Raw genomic sequence first — 24479 nt, 5'->3', positions numbered from 1 at the left:
ACCCTATTGAGAATGTGTGGGGTTCTCTTGTACGAGAGGTTTACAAATGCACCAGTTAATAAATTGAAAGATGGTATCTTGATGGCTTGGGAGAATTTGGCCGTAAAATCTTATCTTTCTGACAGAGTTTTTAATATTGAGCAGATGGACTTTTCGTCTTCTGATTTTACAGTAAATTGCGGTGTTCTTCAAGATTCAAATCTTGGTCCTTTGTTGTTTTTGCTCTTTGTAAAAGACATTAGTATATCTTTTAATGTTCTCTTGCTATTGTATGCTGATGACCTGAAGTTAATATTATATCTTTCATTTACGGTTTATGAATCCGTGTTGAGTTCTTAACCTAGACGTCAAGATGTTTGGAAAAAAATCAACATTTTCAAATTTATAGTTATTTGAAGCCTGTTAAATCGTTAGTCAAAATTTATCTGTTTATGCCCCCCAGGAATTGATGATGACATCTTACAATTTTGTCGAATAAATGTCGTTTAAAGTTTAAAAAGTAACATAGTCCTGAACTTGTGGTTTATAAATACGCTATTGATATTTTTCGGATTTTCGATTTCTCGATTTTTCAATATTTCAATTTTGGGCCTTTTTTGTGAAAAAGTTCAGAGACGTAGATTCTGTTAAGTTTCTAAAATGTCAAAAATTGTCCAAAATTTGAAGAAGGGGAGAGCATTGAAAAAATTTCACTTCTAAAAAAGTCTTCTAAAAATTGTGAAAAAAATCAAAGACGTAGATCTCGACATGCTGATTCTAAAAATATAGCGTGTTGATGGTCACGGAGCAACATTTTCGGAAGAATCGGTACGAAATGCGAATTTTAGAAAATTTCAACACGGTTGCAGTTATCAAAGAAACGAAGCCATCTACAAGAAAATGTATTCAGTTAGGTTTCGAAAATGTCAAAAATGTTTAAATTTTTTGGATTCTCGATTTATCGAAATTCGGATGTTTCGATGTTTTGAGTGTTCAATCTCTTGATTTATCAGTTTTTCCATTTTTAACTTTTCGATTTTTCAATTTTGGCCTATTTCGGTTTCTCAATTTTTTCTTCTCGACTTTTCGACTCATTGATTTTTCGATTTTTAATTTCTTGATTTCTCAACGTCCCAGTTTTTGAATTTTTCGATGTTTCGATTTTTCGATTTGCCGGTTCTTCGATTTTTCAATGTTTCTATTTTTGAATTAGATTGATAACATTGACAAAAATTTTAGCTTACAAATTCCTCAGCATATCCAATCTTCTGTTTTCATTACAAGGTCCTCTACTTTCTGGCAGTTTCCTTTTATTTATCCTTTTTTGTGTTTTAAAAAATAGTCGAACTCACAATAATGGAAATCTTTTCAAAATTTTGAAATTTAAATTAGATTAATTTTTTAAATTAAAGTAAATGGCTGAACAATATTAAGAGTAATCACTGGAATGAAGAGAGAGTGGGTGGGCGGGGCTATTGCTTGCTTATAAGACTTTCTAAAAAAAAATAAAACTTCCCCACCCGTTCTCACATTTTTTTTCTGAAATAAGAAATTGATCTTACAGCAAACAATATAACAAAAATTATTATTAGCGCTTACCTTATTAGAAAAGAGGGGGCGGGGCTATTGCTTGCTTTTAACTGACTGTAGAAAAAGTTAAACTTACGCCGTCCACCCACGCGTTCTCCCATTTTTTTCTTCTCAAATAATAAAATGATAAAGAATTGATTTTACAGCATATAGTATAACAAAAAATTACTATTAGTATCTTCCAAAATTACCTAAAGACTTTTTTCGTTGATTTCGATTTGCAGAAGCCATTTTTGGCAACTTTTGTGCGAAAACTCCAACCACATTTTCAGAATCATCAAATGAAATACGACTGTTTTTGGGTTATTCTAAATTAAAACCGAAAATTTCGACAATCGGTCTGGGACCACCAATAAACTATATTTCGAATTAGCTCGTCGATATTTACATCTCAAAATATTTTTGTGGGTTTTCAGGCAATTTTGTCGAAGTGGAAATTTTTGAAATTTTGACCTTTTCTAAGCATCTTCAAAATTATACTATAAAGCTATTTTTGCGTTAATTCCGATTTACATACGTCATTTTCGGCAACGTTTGTTCGAAAACTTCAACAAAATAAAGTATGGCCATTTTTGGAATATTTGAAAATCTTAATTTTGAAACCGGAAATTTTAAAAATTCTGGTTTGGAATCTGCAACATGTTATGTTTTTCGAATCAGCTCTTCAATACAACCTATAGCCGAGAACTTTTTGTGGATTTTTAGCAAACTTTGCCAAAAACTTGAATTTTCAAAATTTTGAAATTGAAATTAAAGTGATTTTTTAAATTAAAGTAAATGGCTGAACAATATTGAAATAATAATCACTGGAATGAAGAGGGGGTGGGTGGGCAGGGCTATTGCTTGGTTATAAAAGACTCTGTAAGAAAAAGTAAAACTTAGCCCCGCCCACCCACCCGTTCTGCCATTTTTTTCCTTTGAAATAAGAAATTGTTCTTATAGCAAATAGTGATGAAGAGGGGGTGAGTGGGCGGAGCTATTGCTTGCTTATAAAAGACTCAAAGGAAGAGTTAAACTTAGCCCCACCCACCCACTCGTTTTTTTTTTCTTCTGAAACAAGAAATTGATCTTACAGCGAACAGTATAACAAAAATTATGATTAGTGCTTTTTTTTAACAACCTACATTGTAATAGTTCCCATTCTCACTCTACAAAAGAACATATAATTAACACCGCCCACCCACCTCGCCTTCATTTCAGTAATTCAGTTTATCCAGTCCGAATTAAAGGTTGGACCTCATACTGAACAGAAATAAAATCGTTAGAATGAGAACAGCACGGGTGGGGCTAGTACCTGCTAAGTTAGAACTGAGTTTGGTAAATGACTTACTCTCTAAGAAAATAAAGGGTGGGTGGACGCAGCTGGTACTTGATAAGATAAGGCTGACTGTGAAAAATTACATATCCTCTAAGAAAATAGAGGCGGCTGGGTGGGGCTAGTATTTCTTAAGACTGACTTTGGTAAACGACTGAACAATATTAAGAGTAATCATTAGAATGACGAGAGGGTGGGTGGGCGGGATTACTGCTTGGTTATAGAAGATTCTGAATGAAACAGTTAAACTTAACCCCACCCACCCACCAGTTCTCCTATTTTTTCTTCTGAAATAAGAAATAAATCTTATAGCATATATTATAACAAAAAATTACGATTAGGTCTTTTTTTTAGCTTACATTTTATTAATTCCCAGTCTGATTCTACAAACGAACATATAATTAGCTACAACTTATCAATCCGATTTTTCAATTTTTCTTTTTTTTTAATTTTCCAAATTTGATTTCCCGATTTGTTGATTTTTCAGTTTTTCGATTTTTAAATTTTAGATTTTCGACTTTTTACTTTTTGATTTTTTGATACTTGGATTACTACATTTTTCAATTTTACGATATTTTAATTTTTCAATGTTTCAAATTTTGACATTTCTGAATTTTCAGTTTTCCAATTTCTCAATTAACCTATTTTTGATTTTCCCATTTCTCCACTTCTCTAAGTTTCGATCTTTCAGTTCTTCAGTTTTTGAATTTTTCGATGTTTCAGGTTTTGGATTTTTCAATTTTTCGATTTTTTAAGTTTGCGATTTTTCGACTTGGCTTTTTTGAGTTTTCAATTACTCAATTTTTCAACTTATCGATACTTTAACTTTTCAGCTTTTAAAATTTAAAATAATATTTTTTTTCGAATTCTCGACTTGTTAGTTCTTCTATATTTCAATTTTTCAGTTTTCGGATTTTTTAAATTTTGAATTCCCCAATTTTTCGATGTTTCGATGTTTCAAGTATCCGATTGTTCGATATATCGATTTTTAAATTTTAGATTTTCCAATTTTAATTTTTTTGATTTTTTTCGTGTTTGGATTTCTCGATTTTACAATTTTTCTTAATTTTTTTTCGATTTTTCGATTTTTCAGTTCTTCAATATTTCAATTTTTCAATTTTTCAATTTTTCAATTTTTCAATTTTTTAATTTTACCATCTTGGTTTTTCAATTTTTAAAGTTTTTCGACTTTTCGATTTTTAGATTTTCCGATTTTTTAAGTCTTCGATTTCTCAATTTTTTCAACATAATCAGTTTTGGGAACTGTTCAATTTATGATATTTTAATTTTTCGATTTTTAAAATTTTTGTTTCCTGGATAATTCAATTTTTAATTTTTGGCTTCCTTTTTTACTTGATAATTATAGTTTCCTTTGAACATAATTTTGTAAGAACATCATGGTAATTTTTTATAGAAAAATAATAATTTTGCAATTAAATTCCGCCCTCTGGCTCACGACAAATAAAAAAAAATCATCACAATTGAGACAGGGTGGGTGGGCGGGGCATATATTTTGTTTAGTTTTTCTTAATATAAGTAGTTTTTTTCACTACAAGAACGGTCCCACTAGTAGGTATTGCTAATTTAGGACGTTTTGTTAGTATCAAACATAATTAAAGAATTAATTATTCTTACTTAAACAAAAAAAAACTTCTGAAATGTGATATTATGTTTGTAAATAAAGGATCTAAATAATAACTATTTCCTGTAGAAATTCTGAACGCTTAGAGTCGACATTGGCTTAAGCGCGCTCTGGTTTGTGGATCAAACAAGTTCTCAGGCGAAGTTACGTAAGTAAGAGGCTACTAGTTACTTAAACACCGTTGTGTTCATGCCAATTATTCATGGTTTATTGTAATTTGAGTAATTCTCAAACGCCAAATTTAATTAAATTAAAATTTATCTAATCTGTTCAATCATTTTCGCGTTACTTTTGAATAAATTATAAAAGACAGTTCTCATGTAGATTATCTTTATGATACAGTAATTCAGCATCACTCGTTAGTAAATTTTATTTATCTTAGAGTAACACCCTAGCTAATTTTTTTATTAAAAATTGTACTGTTTCTAAAATAATTTCCTAAAGACACTAGATATCAAATTTTAATAAGAAATTTTGTGAATCCACCCCTGCACTTTATAAAATCTCATGAACTATAGCTTACAGCAGACTGACGAGTGAATGCTGCGGAAGCAGATGGGAAAAATGGGAAAGCTTGTACCTTCTCTTGAAGGGATTTACAAGAATATTTCCCATTTGCGAGCTACGTTGCTGTCACAATTCTACCTTCCATCTTTCTCACATCGCAGGAACAAATCGTAAAATCAGAGAGACGGACAAACGAAATAAAAAGAATAGAAACCATTAAACCGGAGATATACTGTAACAGAGAGGCTTTGCAAAATGATTAGTGTGAAATAAAATACAATGAAAAAGGTAAAGCGTTTATACTTGTCCTCCTTTGCTGTAACGTCAAAACAAGAAACGAAAATGTCATATACAAGTAACCCATACTGCAAGACTGCATTTGAACTTTGAACAAGGAAAGAAGTAATTTTCTTACGATTTATTTTACAGTCCTGGAAAATTTTATTTCATGAGCACGAATGAAAGAAATGAAACGTTTGCACTTTATACAGCACAACAACGTGCACCCTTGTCTTCTGAAATTGATATGAAAGCAGACAGAGAAGTAACTTTAATTGAATCTTGAAACGAGGTTTACATCTACGATTCTTTAGTAATACTTTATGATTGCTGGTTCGGAAAATTTGCATCCGCTAAAGTTTCCTCTCTCCGCTTTCAAGTCAGACGTAAAAATATTACACAAACCTGTATATCAATTTTCTTCTGACGGATCTTTTGAAAAATCCTGAGCATCCGTTACATGCGAGTATGCCATAGTGCTTCCCGGAACTCGTATCTCCGCAGACAACGCAAATTAAACCAGGGGTGCCTTTTTTTGTCGGAACACTCCACGGTGGCGGAGGAGTTCTGGACGCTTGGACCAATGTTTGTGAGTTCGGTAAGCATAGCGCCAAAGGATGATCCCCTTCGGAACTGTAGCAGTCCACACTTCCAGGAGATGTTCTTAGCTCTGTCAATCAAAACGAAGTGTTACTTTGCTTCATTTTCTAGTGGTCTTTCATTTATTGACGTCGAGAGATCGCTTTTATAAATTTAGTTAAGAGTCAAACTGGTATTAGGGTATTAATCTAGTGCACTAAATTATCATGTGAATGGAACTTGAGACCCATATGTCAAAGTTTGGCACCCCACTATTTACTGATGCCCCCTCTGTACGTTCTTACCATTAGTGAACAATTACACATGCACTTTATATTTTTTAAGTATTTGCTGAAGTTGTCTAACTGGTCGTTTACGAAGTAATGACTACTTATTTTCGTATGTCTTAGCATCTACTCAACTTATAATCGTAAAATATAATCAATAACTGATGAAACAAGTGTTTTGACACAGTCGTTGAACATAAAAGGTTGGAATTTGCTCACTGTGTAATAGATTTTTAATTTGCTTGACCACATGGCATAATGTTAACAAGAGGAGGTTTCATGGCTTTACAGCATCCCGTGAATCCACCCTACCCTACCCTAACTTTCTATTATAATGCCACCACTTTATCCTCATCTAATACAAATTAATACACTGGTATTATATAGAGACACCATGTAATCCCCCGATAGTTTTACGTCTTTGTCTTTTTCAAAGCACAGTGTATCTTTTTGCTTTCTCTACATAAACCTTATAATAAGTTCACAGAAGGACGTGATATTTAGAGCAAAAATATTTTGTAGCATTCTACATATGGCATCAATTTAGATCATGGGGGTTGACGGTATTGTCATGTAAATTCAGGTTTTAGTGTGCGTGTCCTATTTGACGGCAAATACTTTTTAACTCTACTTACATAGATGAGGCGTGCATATATACATAGCTTAATTAGGTAAACGCGTCTATGAAAATGCTATTAAAATTGTAAATTGAAGAATTGTTAATTTCATATCTCCTATGAGAATATGACAAAGAAAATCTCCTCCTAACGTCCAACTGTCGTTTGGTGAATATAGAATTTTCTTTCAACTACAGAATAATTAAACATAAACACATTTTCAGTATCTTGTTGGAAAAAGAAGACTTTGCATATTAAGAAAAAATGGACCAAATATATGCCCCCCCACCCACCCCTTCTCAATTGTGGTGAATGCTTTATTCATCGTGAGCTGAATTGCAAACTTCTTATTTCTCTACAAGAAATTATTAAAAATTAAAAAATTATTGTGTGAAATATGTTTTTCAAAGGATAGAATTTTTTAGAAAAATATTGTTGTTACAATTAAACTCCGCCCTTCGGTCTGATTAGGAATGAAAATCTCATCACAACTGAGATCAGGGAGGGTGGGTAGGGCTTAATTTTTGTTTTTTTTTTTTTAATATACAGGGTTTTATTTCAACAATAGGGTAGTTAAACATATTGTCAATTTCTTGTTGGGAAAAGAAGACTTCGTATATTAAGAAAAAATGGACCAAATATAAACCCACCCACCCACCCCTTCTCAATTGTGATAAATTCTTTATTCATCGTGAGCTGAATTAAAAACTCCTTATTTCTCTACAAGAAATTACCGTATGAAATATGTTTTTAAAATGCTAGAATTTTCTAGAGAAATAATATGTTACAATTAGACTGCGCCTCTCGTCTGATTAGGAATGAAAAACTCATCACAGTTGAAATCGGGGTGGGTGGGTGGGGCTTAATTTTTATTTTATTTTCTTTGTATACATAGTGTTGTTTCAACAATTTTTTGCCGCAAAAACAAGAGATACAATAAAAAACATTAAGTCAATCTATTATTCGATAATTATTTTGGACTCCTAATGTAAGTCACGTAGAATAACTTGCAGTTTCTCGTTTTTCTGGAAAAACTGAAGAAATGAAAAATGAAAAATCTAAAAATTGAAAACTCGTGAAATTTCAATTTGAAAAACTGCAAAATCTACAAATTGAAACGTCCAAAAGTTGGAAAATTGGAAAACTGGAAAATTTAAAAATGAAAACTAGAAGAGGTATCGTAAAACTAAAGAAAAAAAAACGAAAAATTGAAAAGTAGCAAATTAAAAAACTGACGAAACGAAAAATTGAAAAAAGTGAAATTAAAAAAAATATATATAAAATCGGAACATTGAAAAAATGAAGCAACAAAAAAAATGAAAAATTGAAGAAAAAATTCAAGTCAAATAAGCTGCGGGAACGCTATTTACGCCGCGGGTTTTTACTTTATAGAGGTTATCAGAACACAAAAATTTGAAAAAAGGGGACGAGGGAAGTTCTGTTGAAATAACCTTCGACCAATTTTTTTGTTATCAACTTAATCTTTATCTATTGTATTACCCTGTCTTAAATTTTAGAAAAACCTGTTCAAAAATACCTGAGTTATTGCCAGGCGCGGATACAGGATTTCTTTCAGGGGGGGGGCAATTTTTGCGCGTTTTTACCTATCTACCAGAAATTCGTTCTAAACAAAAAAAAATTATAAAATTTTAGCTAGTGTACTCTTTTTCACATAACATGGGTGACATTTGGTTCTTTTCATTACACGTATAGTGTACAATAGAACCTCGATAATCCTAATTAATTGGGAAAAAGGTGTGTTCGGATTAACGATTTATTCGGATCAGCAATTTTCCCAAAAATCTGCAAGGGAATTGAATAACAACTTCGTACACAACTGAAAACAAACTTCAAGAATTAAACCTAAATTTTATTAAACAAAAATTAAAGAATTCTTAAGCAACAATGGATAATAGATACATTCTAAAAAAATATTACTCCGTGACCATAAAGACGCTATCTTTTTGGAATAAACACCCCGGGATCTATACCCTGAAATTTTTCAGAATTTTTAGATGAATTTTTCAAAAATGAAATTTTCCATTATGTATTCGTATCACCTCCATTATGCAAATTTCGACCCATTCTCGACGATCTTCGAAATTTAACTAAATATATTTTCTTGTAGATTTTGGACCTCAAAAGTCACTTCTGGCTTCATTTCTTCGATAACTTAACCATTTTTCCAGAATCGTTCAGTTGAAATATCGCAATTTTTAAAAATTTCGAAAAACTTGAATTTCACAACGAATTTTCCAAAGATATTCCTCCGTTACCATAAACATGGTATATTTTTGGAATCAGCACGTCGGGATATATATCCCTGAATTTTTTCAGAATTTTTAGGAAATTTTTTCAAAAATGAAATTTTTCTTATGCAAATTTCGGCCCATTTTCGACAATTTAAGTTTAAGCAAATACTTTCTCTTGTAGGTTTCGGGTCTCCGATAACTTCATCCGTTTTTCCAGAATTAGTTAATTAATTCAGTGCTTTGAAATATGGCAATTTTTAAAAATTTCAAAATATTCCATACAACATATGCAGAAAGATCTTGCGTCATTTTTGTAAGTAGATGCATGTATTCAAGTTTAGTTCGGATTAAAGAGGCATCGACTTCAAATAGCCTCTGTTCGGATTACTGGATGCTGAGACAATCGTGAGTTCGGATTATAGAGGTTGTACTGTATTTACAAAATGAAATATGATTTCAAAATTTTGAAATTTGTGAAAATAAAGTACCTCGGTCGTGTGTACCTCGGCAATGGGTGCAATTGCCCCCCCCCCTGGATCCGCGCCTGGTTATTGCGCCCGAAAGTGTTACGTGGGACACCCGGTATATTTTTATACTTACATATTTTTTTTATTTGGAATAAAAAAAATATCCTTGATTAAATAAAAGAAACATTTGTAATTAAAGTAAAAACCAGTGGCATAAATAACACCCCTGCAGCCCCTGCGGCCGTGGGGGCGCAATTTGAAAGTATTAGTGCTAATTACGTAAGTACGGACAGTGTAAAATATGTTTAAAGCAGATAAACAGCGGGAAAAATGGCCTCCCAGCAGTAGTAATAAGCTTTAATTTCAAATGTTTGTTTATACATCGGAAGAATAACACGTAGAAATTTGTTTGGTTTGGATGAGTTTGTCGCTATAAATTAAGCCACAGTCCAACAAAATGTTCTGATTATTATTAGACGGGCGTGGGATCGCCAGTCCACGTTTCGACCCATTAAACCACGGTCAGGATATCGTACTTATATTGTTCTATAACATTTGAATTATATAAACATAGAATTCTTTGAAATGACGAAATGACGTCAACAAATTGTTGGTGGGGATTATTAGCCAATTTTTGGTTAACTTTTAACCATCTACATATTTCTAATATACCGGGTGTCTGGAAAATGGCGAATTAATTCTTCAGCACGTTATGTACGGAAGTTTCGGGAGCCCCAAAAAAATAATAAAAACAATATTTATGATGTAGATTATGAAAAAAACGTCATTTTATAAAAATAAAATTGGCAACACTGCACGCGCCTAACGCATGAACACCTCCGGCTTACTTTCCGATTTTTTAGTAACGATAATAACAGAAATCCACTTTTTATTTTTTTTTTAGGACAAAAAATATAACAAACAGTACTCATTAATCGTTATGCATTATTATTAATAAAATATAAACTGTTATTCTTCATTAATAAATAAACCAAAAAAATATAATAAGATATTTATAAATTACTAGCTTTTCGCTCGCGTAGACGATTCGTTGTGTTAAAGAGCATTATACCTTCAAGTAAAAAATGTGTTTAAGGACATTAATACAATTTCCAGTAAAAATCGACAAAAAATGTTTGCTCATGAAAACTTTGTCACCCCCTTTCATCTTCTTAGGGGTGAAATCTCGAAACAATCTGAAATACGTGTTTCATTATTTGTGTTGAAGAATATTAATACCAAGTTCCCCGTAAAAAATTTAAATTTACAGTAGAAATATTTTTCCCGTAGAAACTTCGCCACCACTTTTCACCCCCTTAGAGCTTCAATCTCGGAAAATAATCAAATATGTGCTTCATTATTTGTATTGAAGAGCATTAATATCAAGTTTCAGGTAGAAATTTAAATTTACAATTATTTTTCCCACACAATCTTAGCCACAACTTTTCACCCCCTTTGGGGTTGAATTTCGGAAAATGCTTAAATACGTGTTTCATTATTTGTGTTGGAGACAATTAATACCAAGTTTCACATAGAAATTTAAATTTACAATAGAAATATTCCCACACAAATCTAGCCACCATACACAAATCTAGCCACCATATTACACCCCCTTAGGGGTTGAATCTGGAAAAATGCTTAAATACGTGTTTTATTATTTGTGCTGAAAGCATTCATGCCAAGTTTTAAGTAAACATCACCATAAAAATATTTTTCTCATACAAATTTAGCCACACCCTTTTTTACCCCCTTAGGGGTTGAATCTCAGAAAATATTTAAATACGTGTTTCATTATTTGTGTTGAAGAACATTAATTTAATATCAAGTTTCACGCAAAAATTTAAATTTACAATAGAAATACTTTTCCTATACAAACTTAACCAGTACTTTTCAATCTCAGAAAATGCTTAATTACGTGTTCCACTATGGATTAATACTAAATTCCATGTCAAAAATTTACAATAGAAATAATTTTCCGATATAAAGTTAGCCACCACTTTTCACCCCCTTAGGGGTTGAATCTCGGAAAATGTTTAAATATCTGTTTCATTACTTGTGTTGAAGAGCATTATTACCAAGTTTCACGTAAAAATTTAAATATACAATAGAAATATTTTCCAATACAAACTTAGCCTCCACATTTCACCCTCTTAGGGGTTGAATTTTAGAAAATGCTTAAATACGGGTTTCATTATTTGTGTTGAAGAACATTAGTACCAAGTTTCACGTAAAAATTTCAATTTATAGTAGAAATATTGTTCCTATGAAAACTTAGGCGCCCAAACTTAGACACCACTTTTCATCCCCTTAGGGGTCGAATTTCGGAAAATGCTTAAATACGTATTTCCTTATTTGTATTGAAGAGAATTAAAATGTACCAGGTTTCACGTAACGATCTAAATTTACTGTAGATATATTGGTCGTATACAAATTTTTTCACCCCTTTTTAACCCCCTTAGGGGATAAATTTCGAGAAATCCCTTCTTAAACGATGCCTCCAGTATAAAATGAACATTCTCTCCAAATTTCAACTTTCTAGCTTTAGCGGTTTGGGCTGGGCGTTGTTGATAGGTCAGTCGGGACATTGCCTTTTATTAAAGATAAACAAAAACAAAATCATCGAAAGAAAAATCCATTATAGCATAACCATAACATCAATTCCTGCCTTGTCTATATACCTAAGTAAGCTCGTAATGTTTCCAAAATTTGATCATTTATTGTAAAGATAAAACTGGGTTTGACAAATGACGTACCCTGTAAGAGAAGAGAAGGTTGGTGGGCGGGGCTAGTACCTACTTGTTAAGATAAAACTGATTTTGGCAAATGACATATTCTGTAAGAAAAGAGAGGGTAGGTGGGTGGGGCCAGTACCTGCTAAGATAAGGCTAATTTTGGCAAATGACATACCCTCTAAGAAAAGAGAGGGTGGGTGGGCGGGGCTAGTACCTGCTAAGATAAAACTAATTTTGGCTAATGATCCCCAACGGTAATTCATAATTACAGACCGTTTTATTCGTTCCAATCTTCTCTGAATACTTGGAGAAATTAGCCACTTTACATGTTATATTAATTACAGTGGAAAAGGTATTGAAGCAAGAGAATATTTTGGCCTATTTTTTAGTTTTGTCGAACTCCTGTAAATTATTATAACTATTACCCATACAAACGAGAGTCCCCCAAGGCGCAGTTTTAGTCCTATTTTATTTCTAATTTTTGTAATTGATCTCCACTCGCATGTAAATTGTAAAAATGTCACCAATTTATGAAGTAGGCGAACCTTTTTTTGTGAAGCACTTGAGGAGAGGAGACACTGTCGAAGGCTTCCGGGTGCTTTAACGCAAATAAATTGTACCTAAATTGTAGTAATTTAAAAAAAAATACATTTAAGTACTTAAAACAAAATATGCATATTCTTTTTGATAACCTAAAGAATGAGACAAAATGGTGGACAAAAAGTTGAGTAAGCGTAAATTAATTATGTCATTTAAGCAAAGTATCAATATGTATTGAGTGCAGTCGTAAAGTAACACTATATCAATTTTTTTAGAATTCTTTTAAAGTACACTAATTGTTTAATAGAAATTGTGGAATACTGTGGAATAGCATGTATTAGTTATGATGAGAAGAACGACGTTTGGTTACTAATTTATTTTTAAAATATAAGATATCTTTTATTTTTCTTTTACGTGTTGGAAATCTGCACTTTATGTTGAAACTTGAGAATAAATCAATAAGGAATTTAGTTTTTTTATGAGCTGGGCAGTAGTAACCACCACTTCTACCCATTTGCACTGAATCTGACTTAAGTAGCTAACGGGAATTAACTCGTAGCCATGGATTAATTTTCGTCTGATGGTTTGGATCGTACTTCAATTTGTTACACCGTTGCTAAATCATAAGTTGTGCCTGAATTAAGTTGGTAGGAATATTGGTGTAGTGATGCGATGAATTATACTTAGGTATTTAAAAAATTTCGATAGAGTGCCAATCTGCGATGTCAATTTCTGGAGGATTAACTTTTTTAGCGTATCACAAACTCAAACATCGGCTGGAAACACCATAAAAAAGACCACTGAATAAAATAAATAAATCGGCTATTACCTACAGCTGCTACGTTTTTCGTGTTTTGTGTTCTGCGTATTGCGCAAATTTAACCGACCGGTTAAAGAGTGCGATTAATTTAATGTTGCTCTAACCACGATTACAGGGTCGTTGCAACGCGATTTGGAGCTTAATCATGGTGAAAAATTGATGCGTGTTTGATACATATAAACATTAGAATAAATATTAATAGTATTTTATGCAATTATAAATCCTATGTCTGACGATGACTTAATTATAATTTATCTTGATCACAAGGCTTAAACGATCATACTCAACATTCGTACAGTTTCCTAAGTACCTACTGTAATTTTTATTTCAAAAGCAAAGTAGTCTTGGGTATTTTTAACTATAGTATAGATGAAATATCTTTCACAAAAAAGTTATTCTAATTACGTCGTCAATTTTGGCTTGCCAAAGGCGTACCTTATGTCCGTAGCGATTTTATTATACAGATAAAAATAATTACTTTGAATTTATATACCTATCCTCTCTTAAAAGGTGATGACGTCATTTAAAGCTTTCGTGCATCTCTTCAAATTAACAGAACGTGGTTCAAAGATGTATTGATCATGGTTACAAAATTTCTATGAAACATCCAGTGTAACATGCGTTTTTACCCGTGCTGTTTTTAATATACCGGGTGACTGGAAAATGGAGGATTATTATTAACACACCTATTGGTTATGAAATTTTAAATGTAACTTGTCCACAACTTTCACTACATAACTGCGAGGGCAGTTTTTTTTAATAGTTTATTATCATATATTTTTTAAATTTTGTTGAAATCTTTGCTTCACGTATTTTAAAAAATCAATATTTCAGTTATTTATGGAAATTTTGGAACGGAGTTGTCACCACTGTTTTCAGCTTGCAAATTTTTAGAAATCGGAGTAGGTCTATTTTTGACTTTATTTGTTGGGACTGAGATATAGTAAAAATAAAAGTTAGCAATTTCTACGACACAAGCTTTTTTTACTGTGTATCGTTTCTAACAAACAAAAAAAAATCGAGGATATATCACTTAAATTAAAAGAAAAATATGAGCACAAAAAATTATAAAGCATGTCTTTTTTACAAGTAGAAAGTTTACACACAAGAGTGAAGCGTGTAAAAAAGACGCTTTATAAACGGGTTTCTTACGTCACTTTATGCAATACTTGTACTAGTTAAATAGTAATAATACTCTCTTTTTTAATTAAAGTGAATTAATTTTATTTGGATTTTGAATTCCATCCTTTAACCCTAGTGCTCCGGTGAATGGTTGTCATGTTAATTCTAAAAAGAAACAAATCAACTAACAAGTTTATATTTTAATGTCCAGCTCTATATTTCAAAGCTCAAGATTTTAAAGATAAAGCTCAATTTAAAATATCAATCCAGAGGAAACAATTAATAAAGATCAAAAGTATTATCAACATTCAAAATTTAGTATTCACTAAAAAACAATTATTATTAGTGCAAATCGAATGTTTAGGAAAACTACCAAAAATTTATTGCAGCAGAAAGGACACGAAATTTATTGTTTCACAGAAAAAAATAGCAATTTAAATTTAGAGAATTTAAAAATTAATAAGAAACTGGTGATTGCAGGTAAATTTGGAATAAACAAAGAAGTGCAAGTGCACTTAAATAAAAAAAACTAAGAAGATGGCGCCCCGAGATTGCAGAAAAAGCAGTGTCGATTAAATTTTCTTGCGGTTCTTGAGGCTATGAATTTTTATTAAAATTAAATTATTTGTTTATGGTAAAGTATTTTTAAAAAAGAGAAACTGCATAAGTTCAACACATTCACAAACTATCAGAAGATGATCCCGACAGACGATTAATTTTGTGAAAGCTTCATGAGACATTGCGACGAAAATCTCAATTTTTTAAATAGTGTCGTATTTTCGAGTGAAGCAATATTATACTTATTACTTAAATAGTATGTACCGTAAATCGACACAATTGTCGTTACTGGGCTCGAGAACAACCCCTCTGGGTTCAAGCGGCACACACCCAACGACCGCAAAAATTAATCATTGGGTGACAATAATAAACAAAAGATTCATTTGGTCCTATTTTTTAACGCAAATTTAACAGCGGATCGATATTTAGATCATCTTAGAACCGCAGTGCTTCGGATTTGGTTCCAACAGGATGGGGCACCCCCACATTGTGGATTGGAAGGCGTGGACCAATAGAATGGCCAGCTAGGTCTCCGGATCTGACACCCCTTGATTTGTTTTATGGGGACATTTAAAAAGTCGTGCTTACATGGACAAACACGATAACTTAGGCGACTTGAAGGCACGTTGGTTACTAAACAATATCTCAACAGTTTTGTACTTTGTCCTTCTTATAGAAAACAGATATACTTATAAACAAACGCTAAAAAACGGAAAGCAAATAAAAACAGACAATAGTCCAAAAAGGGTTATTTTATTGACACATATTGAAAAATCATTGCATTCATACGAAGTAAGTATATGTTTCATCTTCTGCAACATTTGAACTAAGAAACTATATTGCCCTCTTTTGACACATAAAAAATCTCGATACTCTAGGCAGCAACACTGTCATAATCTCATAATATTTTTACAATGTGAAAATTTCTCAACATTTATACTAGTGAAAGAAGATAAACATCATCCTTCTCTTACAATCAACATCGGAAACGCTTTTGATAACAGTGAAATAAAGTTTATCCCTAAGAATTTTAAGTATAGTTTTGGAAATTTCATTCTACCCTATAAAATTTTATTGGCAATAACGGGACGGAGCAAGAGATATTTACAACTTAAGTTGTCGCGTGCCATCGTTACTCAGGAACGAAAATGACCATTATTTTATGAGTATAACTACTTGCTAATGTTCTCCGACAAATTCAGGTGAATTGGTGTGAGCCATAAATAAGTATTTCTTACTATTGTACTACTGTCCATCTCGTTATTGTCAATAAAGTTTTATTGGGTAGAATGAAATTTCCAAAACTATACAAATATAACTTTCTTAAGGCAGATTTTCTTGGATTATAAAATTCACTTTTACACATCGATTGAAGGTTAGTTCGTGAGAGTAACTTGGTCAGCCAACCCTAAGTTTTACAACACACTATACCAATTTAACCACTTTTTCCAAAAACAATGATCGTTAAATCAAAATATTCGATGTGGTTCGCTCGAAATAATTAAATGAAAAAGCATTTAATGGAAAAAATGTAAAAGATCCAAACTTGATGTACCTTCAACGAGTAAATCTACTACAAAAACAAATTAATAAAAAATTAAAAGCCGATACCTGAGAAGACTTTTATTTAAGCCGCTTAAGTCATAAAAGTTTTACTAATGGATAATTTACAGACCATTTCCTAAAAAAAAGTAGATTTATCGTTCTATTCCAATAAAATGAAACATTTTTTGGCGAAAGCTGCTCGAGCAAAATAGATGTGGAAATAAATAGTTTAAAATTAGCCTTATTATTTATCATTTTCAACTAAAATTATCGATAATTTGCACGAGTGCAAAACTATCAATAGTAAGATCCTGAGACCGAGAAAACTTGGCGATAATTTTTCATCAATTTTGTTAATTTTGAAAAAATTATCGCCAATTTTTCGAGGTCGAGGGGTCTTTTGGCAGACTATTTCTTGACAAAAATTTCATTGTTTAGCCATATGCTAATTTTTAATAAATAAAATTGTAAAAAACAGTCGTAATTAAAAACCAAAACAAACTAAACAAGTCAGCAAAAATTATAAATTCAACAAAATAATGTGTTCTACATGTTTTGGTGAAGAATCCTTAGAAAAAATAGACCAAAATATTATCAATTTAACTCCAGAAAATACCAAAAAGTCTAAAGAATAGGTATACATGGCGCTTGTTTGAAAGCTTTTGTGAAGAAAAAAAAGTATAATTTGAAACAAGAAACTTCTGTTGTTGAACTACCTTCCATAATGAAGGACTTTGGTTATAATACGAAAAAAAAAAGAACGGCCAAGATTACAAGGAAGGATTTATTAAGACGATATGGAATACAGTGGCGAAAAGTTTGCAGAAAAAATATAAAGAAAATTACAACATTGTGTTTAACCCTTTTCAAGATGTGGATTTCGCTAGCGCTAGAAAAGCCCGGGACGCTAAAAGAAAACCCTTACAACAGCAACCGGAAACGAGAAGAGCTTCTTCTTCTAGTTTAACAAGTGAAGAACTAAATAAAATGGCAGATTTATGGAAAGAAGATACTCCGGTAGGACTCCAGCAAAAAATTTTTTATATACCGTCTTATGAACGAGCATGGAGAGGTGGACGCATCGTTTATTCCTCCATTTAGCAAGACGGCACAAGGTGGTGCAAAACCACTCGCTGAAAAAAAATGGTTAGTGCAAAACTTGTCTGATCCTGACAAATGTCCAGTTACGTAAGTGACCAAATCCAAATTTTTATTTTATAAAATTAAGTTACTAATGTTTCAGATTGTACCGCAAATTATTAGAAAAAAGAGGAAAACATATCACGTCCAAAAGACTATTTTTGACACCAAATGCCCACTGGAAGAAGAAAGATTCTGGATTTTTTAAAAATTGTCCTTTAGAGAAAAATGAAATTTCAAAATGGACCTCACTAGCAGCAATGCAAATTGGCCTTGATTTAAGAACAGAAAAAATACCAATCATTCTAATCGATCAGTTACAAAGTTAGCTGACGCTTCTGTTGGGGAAAACCAAATTTCCAAAATTAGTGGTCACGGTTGTGTCTCATCTATACGGTCGTACATACCTGAAAATTAATTCGAATCATCATGCAGCTATCGTTGAAAAAATGCGCCTTGAGCAACAACAAGGAACCAACAATAATGTTAACCTAAATGAAAATGCTAACCCATCAAAAATTGTATATAATAACTGCGTGTTTAATTATTACAAATAATTTTTTTGAAAAAATTTTGTTTATTACTTTTATTAATGGGTATCATTACTAATAAAAATGTATTAATATCATTACAAAATTTAGGGTGTTTTCATTGGTAAATGCGGGAAATGTTCGCTTTATACTATGCTATCATTGGTTGATGCTGGGAACTTATCGATCGATAAGTGTTTGACTAAAAAATGTTCATGTAAGTCGCCTATGATTTGTTATAATTTGATATTTCTCACAATTTTATTGGACGAAATTTTCTGAGGAAAATAGTCGGTGAAATTCAATTCTTGTCATGAAGAATTTTAAATGATTTCATTGGGTCAATTTTTTGCATCAGGAAATAATTTGTCTAATAAAGATCGACAGAGGCGGCAGACGGTAGAGAAAAAGACGAAAGTGGCACACCTATTTTTTCAAACTCGAGGGGTCATGAAACGTTGAGGAAACATAAAAGTAGCCGTTCGTCAGATGGGCCCTATTGCAATAACTCCTTATAGCTTACGCTCGCCAAATAAAAAGGACATCAGAAATACCCTTTGCTAACGAAATCGAGTTTGCTTTACAGACTGCTATGTATAGGACTTCGATATATTAAATAAAAAGAGGTGATGTTAAGTTTCTAGTATCACATTAGGTATCCGTTTTAACTAAAAAATGAAATACTAATACAGTTATCAATAAACTGGATTGTCATTTCCGAAGAATTAATATTGGACCCGTTAAAAAAAGTTTTGTTTTTTTTTTCCGTAAGGCAAACGTGGTAGCTCATTATGCTCCAAAGTAGTGTTCTCTAGAACCGAATTTTTGTACCTACTTGCAGAAGAAATGAGAGTTACCATTCGCAACGTTTCCTTACTAGTGGATTCTTGTGTTTTTTTTTATAACGTAAATATTGTGGATATACTTATTTTGGCCCCAGATACTGGATATGTGATAGTCAGATTTTATCTTCCTTTGCATAATAATAATAATAATAATACTCATATTCTTTTACGACAGAGATTACAAACAAAAGTAACAAAAATAAGAAAATGTCAAATTTAAAAATGTAATACTATATGTAACAATATGATAATAACAACTACAGTACCTAACATAAACAAACAACATAAGATAATTGTTTACCAACTTTCGACCTATTTAGAAAATAACAATCTACTGTCTAAACATTAATTTGGTTTTACGAAAAATTCGTCGACAACACAAACATAACGAATTATTGAAGCTTTTGAAAAGAAAAAATATTATTTAACAATGTTCTTAGATTTAACGAAAGCATTCGATACTGTGTCCCATGAAATACTAATTAGCAGATTAATGCACTACAACTTTAATGACAATAGCATAAAGTCAATACAATCTTATTTATATTCTAGATATCAAAGAGTTAATTTTAATGGTTCAAAATCAGATCTATGTCCTGTTAGACATGGTGTACCGCAAGGATCTATACTTGGGCCTCTTTTATTCTTGATCTATATAAACGACTTGCCAAACTGTATAATGCATTCTGATTTGATACTTTATGCGGACGACACAACCTTGAGTTACTCAAATCATAATTTCCAAAACATCATCAATAATATTTCAAAGGATTTTAATCAAGCAGTGAATTGGTTACAGTCTAATAAATTATAGGTACAATACGGATATTGCAATTGTTTTTGTTTTCTTAGTTAAAGAAAAACATTTGTTTGTAAAATTGTTAATAAAAATACGATAACTGATTAACCTCACCGCAGCAAAATGTTCGCTATTTATCAAAAAATCATAAACTAACAACTTTATTTAATAACAAAATGACACTTAATAATGAGTATGATATATGTTTATTACTTCAAATATGCGATTTGGAAGTGAGCGATAGGTATACGGAATTTAAGAAACTTTCTGGAATATTAGCCTAAGCTCTAATTGCATTTAGGTATTAATGCTTCAGCGTTCTGATATTGTCGTCCTTCATAAATATTTCTGGATAACCAACCCCACAAATTTTCAGTGATGTTCAAGTCTGGAGAATTGCTAGGCCATTCCAAGACTTGAATATTTTCTTCCCTAAACCAGTGACTATATATTATATATAGTCACTGCCTAAACCCTTGTTGCACCAGCCTGTGATGGAAATAATGTTGGAAACCATCTGGACCGTCCAAACAAAACCATTTTTCATCAGTAAAAATTACTTCTTGCCACGGGTCGACCCAGTCCATATGGTTTCTAGCATATGTTAATTTTGCTGCCTTATGCCGTGCTGTTAGACTGGGTTTCTTTCTTAGGCGACGGCGTTTTAGATGTTGACAACCTTTTATTATCCTTTGAATTGTCCTTACAGTTACTGTACTATCAACAGAGTGTCCTATTTTTCTTCCTGTTAGAGTATAATTTGACGCTTCACGCAAAATGTTTCCCCTTTCCCTGGGAGTAGCCGCTCTTTTTACTCCCCCATGGTAATTTTTCCCATAATTTTTAATATTGTTGAAAAATTATTGATAACACGAGGGCTGCAATTGATCTTTCTTGCAATTTCTCTTCTACGCTAAAAGCAAAAACCTTAATTTTACCAATTTCTTCACCACTCAACCTTTTACCGGCATCCATTCTTAACATAATATTTGTGAATTAAAGTGACAGGTATTTACTGGTTTTTAAATAAAAAACTAGAAAGACAACGTTTTCAAGTGCAAAGTTTATTATTTTTTGATAAATAGCGAAAAATTTATTGGTGAAGTTAATCAGTTGTCGCATTTTTTTTTTATAAAAAGTTGTTTCTTTAATTTAGAAAACAAAAAAATCTGCAATATCTGTAAATGACTTTATTTTATTTGCTCTCAAACCCAAGATAATCATTTTTGAATAAGCAGCAATAATTCTACTAAAACATAGAAAATTGGGGGTGAGATTAATCAATTGGCGCGGAGCGTATGTAGATAACGATTTTTGAGATTTTGATATGGTTTGCTATAATATATGAGTATAAGTTAAGTTCGTTAGCTTACAATTTAGGTAATGTATCTTCTGTTTCTTTGCCATGTGTTAAAATACTTTGTATTTATTACACAAATATAGTTGTTGATGTCTTATCATGAACAACTAAATATTTAATTGTTGAACTTGTATGTGAAACTTTCGTTTTATTATTTTTGTGGATATGTGGTCGACGCATACAACAAAAGTATCTTGTCTATTTTTCGGCTTTCCGTCGTATGTAAAAAATTGTAGATATACATTTCTTTTTATTTTGCTCTGACACCCGACATGGATTTGAGTGTTCCAGAACTTTTCACACGAAGAATTTTGATATTTTTTCCTATAATTTTTCATTACGCATTCTTTATTGCCCAGTTCGATAGTATCAGCATTGTTTTCACTATCACTACGCTAGTTTTCACTTTTAGACGGCTATTAATTTTACAACTGCGATGTACAAAAATTATGACAACTAATCACAATGTAACACGAGGCAACTTGAACTCTTTTTTTTTTTGTTTTTTTATCTAAAGATTCCGGTGATGCTTAATGCTAACTTTTAAGAATTAAAATATTAATTCAACAAATAAGAAAATATACTTTACCACTGGGATGATGAGAGTGATGTTCCGGAGAACAAGACTGGTGCAAAGACGGCAGAAGTGAACCCGCTTGTGATACAGAACAATCCATGGTTGTCGCCAATCGCAGAAAAGTATTCAGAGAAAACGATTTAATTTATAAACACAAATCTGCAGTTTATTCGACTTCATACTTCATCGCATTATTATTTAGTGCTTCTTAACACGTTAAGTAAAAGTCAACACAGCATACACTTTTTAATAAATATATTGTAATTATTATTATTTAATGCTGTGATGAAGTGAAGTAATAAAAAATGTTTATTACACGTTCCACTCTTTTTTAGATATAGGGAAATTTCTGAGTGTTAGAACTAAACAATCAACTACCAAATTTTGAACGTCACAAAAGAATAGATCCAGTGACTGATTAATGTGCACTGAAGATTACGACAAATTCGACCATCAGTGGTCACTTGATGTTTGTTCGTAACGGTGGTGAATGGAAGTGAGCGATATTACGATGTTAGGGGTAACATGCATTAGGTGGTGTATCATCCATGGGCGGGATCAGAGCTCGCTACCCTGTATTTAACTTCTGTCGCACCACGCGACTGCGCCCTATACACCCCTCGCCATCAATTTCTTCGATCACAGCGGCGGCATACACTCATCCACAGCCGAATCATCCTTTTGCAGACAATCACATGGATAAATACGATACAGAAAAATTATATTACTTTAAAATTTACGTGATGTTGTTTTACTTAGTAAAAATATCTGAACATTTGAAAGCTGTTTTGGTGTGAATTTTTAGCATTCCTTATAAGGGTTGAATTGCACAGGACCGAGTTTTGATTAAAAAACTATAATTCTTTGCTGGCGTGCCTAAGATGTTTAAGGAGCTGGCCACGGTGTGGAGGGGTTGATTTGTGAACCGTGGTGGCTGGCAGAGCGACGATGCCATTGGCTGAACTGCGCTAATCCCATTGGTCTGACGTGCTCTTTACTCGCATTGGCGCCCCTCCATGCTATGCCAAATGACCTCTGCCCTGAACTCCGGAGACAGGAACTTTTCCTCCCTCTCGCTTGTGACGTTGGTAAATGAATGCATTTGATAAATAATATTACCTGCTTGTCATTATTCTGTAAAACAAACGCTTTTGTAGAGTACGTATGATGTAGCTTCAGATATGTAATAGGTGTGCACATATTGAGCTCTATTAAAAATGTAAGAAACAACAAAAAAAAGTAAAAACAATAATATTCCTAGAAAATTTCGTCGAGTGGGTATGTATACGTGACCTCCAAACTTTATTAATGCCTTTTAAGTATAAAAGATTTAACATGAAGATTTGTTATGAATTTATTATATGATGGAGTTGGTGGAGGATGTAAGAGAAATAAAACGCACCATAAAAAGTATCAAGAAGAAATTATGACACTGCGAAATGAAAAAAGCAATTAAAACAAGAAAATAAAGGCATACGGAAAGATATAACCAATATGAGCATCAGAAAATTGAAATAGAATGTGGAACAAGGTAATTTTAACTGGATTAATTAGGTATAGATAGAAACAACACAGAAGAATTAAGAAGCATAATCGAAATATTCATAATATAAAAAATTGGTCTAAAGAGTTTAGACAGTACTTCCCTCGCTGTCGGAAACTTGACGACTGCATGCCTATTGTGTTTTTTTTCTCATTACATTTTTGTAGTGGGAATTTAAAAAAAAAATTGCGATGACGTCATCAACATTTTTGCAAGGACACGTATATCAGTTGGGATAGATGTAGTGTAATACTAAGAATAAAATTATTATATTCTCAAATTTTCGGGAAAATGAATTGGGTCGTTTTGAATATTGATTTGTAATAATCAATAAAATAACGAAACAATTTACTCACGTATACGTATCAGAGGCAACTGAAAATCGTGTATGTATAAACATTCTTAATTTAAGATGACAGGCGTAACAGCATACGTGAGAGTCAAACAGAGAAACTGTAAACAAAACGACCATCGGTTTTATTGCTTCGACTTCCGCTTATTATATAAAACATTGGGTTTTATTTTAATTCTTGACGGTGAAATTCACAATTGGTTGATTATAAACATGTCTATTTCACATTCGCGGAACCAAGTGAGCGCATAAAACAAATGCAGGTCTGTAATGTTAAAGTCGATGTAAATAAGCGTGCTACCCTTATGTTTCAACCGAGTTTTTCCTTTAACAAATTTTGTGTCTACCAAATTGGGTTGGTTGGGGTGTAATACTAATAATAAGTGTTGCCTTTAATTTAATCAATAAAATAAATTGACTTCATTAATTTTTTTGAACCACCTCTTAAGAAAATCTAAAAAATATGAATGGAATGATAAATCACAAGTACAAACTCATCATA

General features: G+C 32.1%; 1 protein-coding gene across 3 annotated transcripts in view; it reads right to left on the bottom strand.

The window, feature by feature from the left end:
- LOC135136737 (photoreceptor-specific nuclear receptor-like) overlaps positions 1-22321 on the bottom strand; it is a 91870-nt gene extending 69549 nt beyond the window's left edge. For all 3 annotated transcript variants that reach the window (XM_064066183.1, XM_064066184.1, XM_064066186.1), the window contains exons 1-2: positions 22095-22321; positions 5718-5982 (exon numbers count right to left, since the gene is read on the bottom strand). In XM_064066183.1, coding sequence (XP_063922253.1) covers positions 5718-5982; positions 22095-22182 — 353 coding nt within the window. In that variant the 5' untranslated portion in view covers positions 22183-22321. The remainder of the gene's footprint in view (positions 1-5717; positions 5983-22094) is intronic.
- Between the last annotated feature and the right edge of the window lie 2158 nt (positions 22322-24479).

This window comes from Zophobas morio, unplaced genomic scaffold (assembly GCF_036711695.1).
Source record: "Zophobas morio isolate AGI-343-1 ecotype UQ-CSIRO unplaced genomic scaffold, CSIRO_AGI_Zmor_V1 ptg000026l, whole genome shotgun sequence".
Classification (NCBI taxonomy): domain Eukaryota; kingdom Metazoa; phylum Arthropoda; class Insecta; order Coleoptera; family Tenebrionidae; genus Zophobas; species Zophobas morio.
The sequence above is the reverse complement of the archived record's forward strand: the minus strand, read 5'-3'. Positions and strand labels throughout refer to the sequence as shown.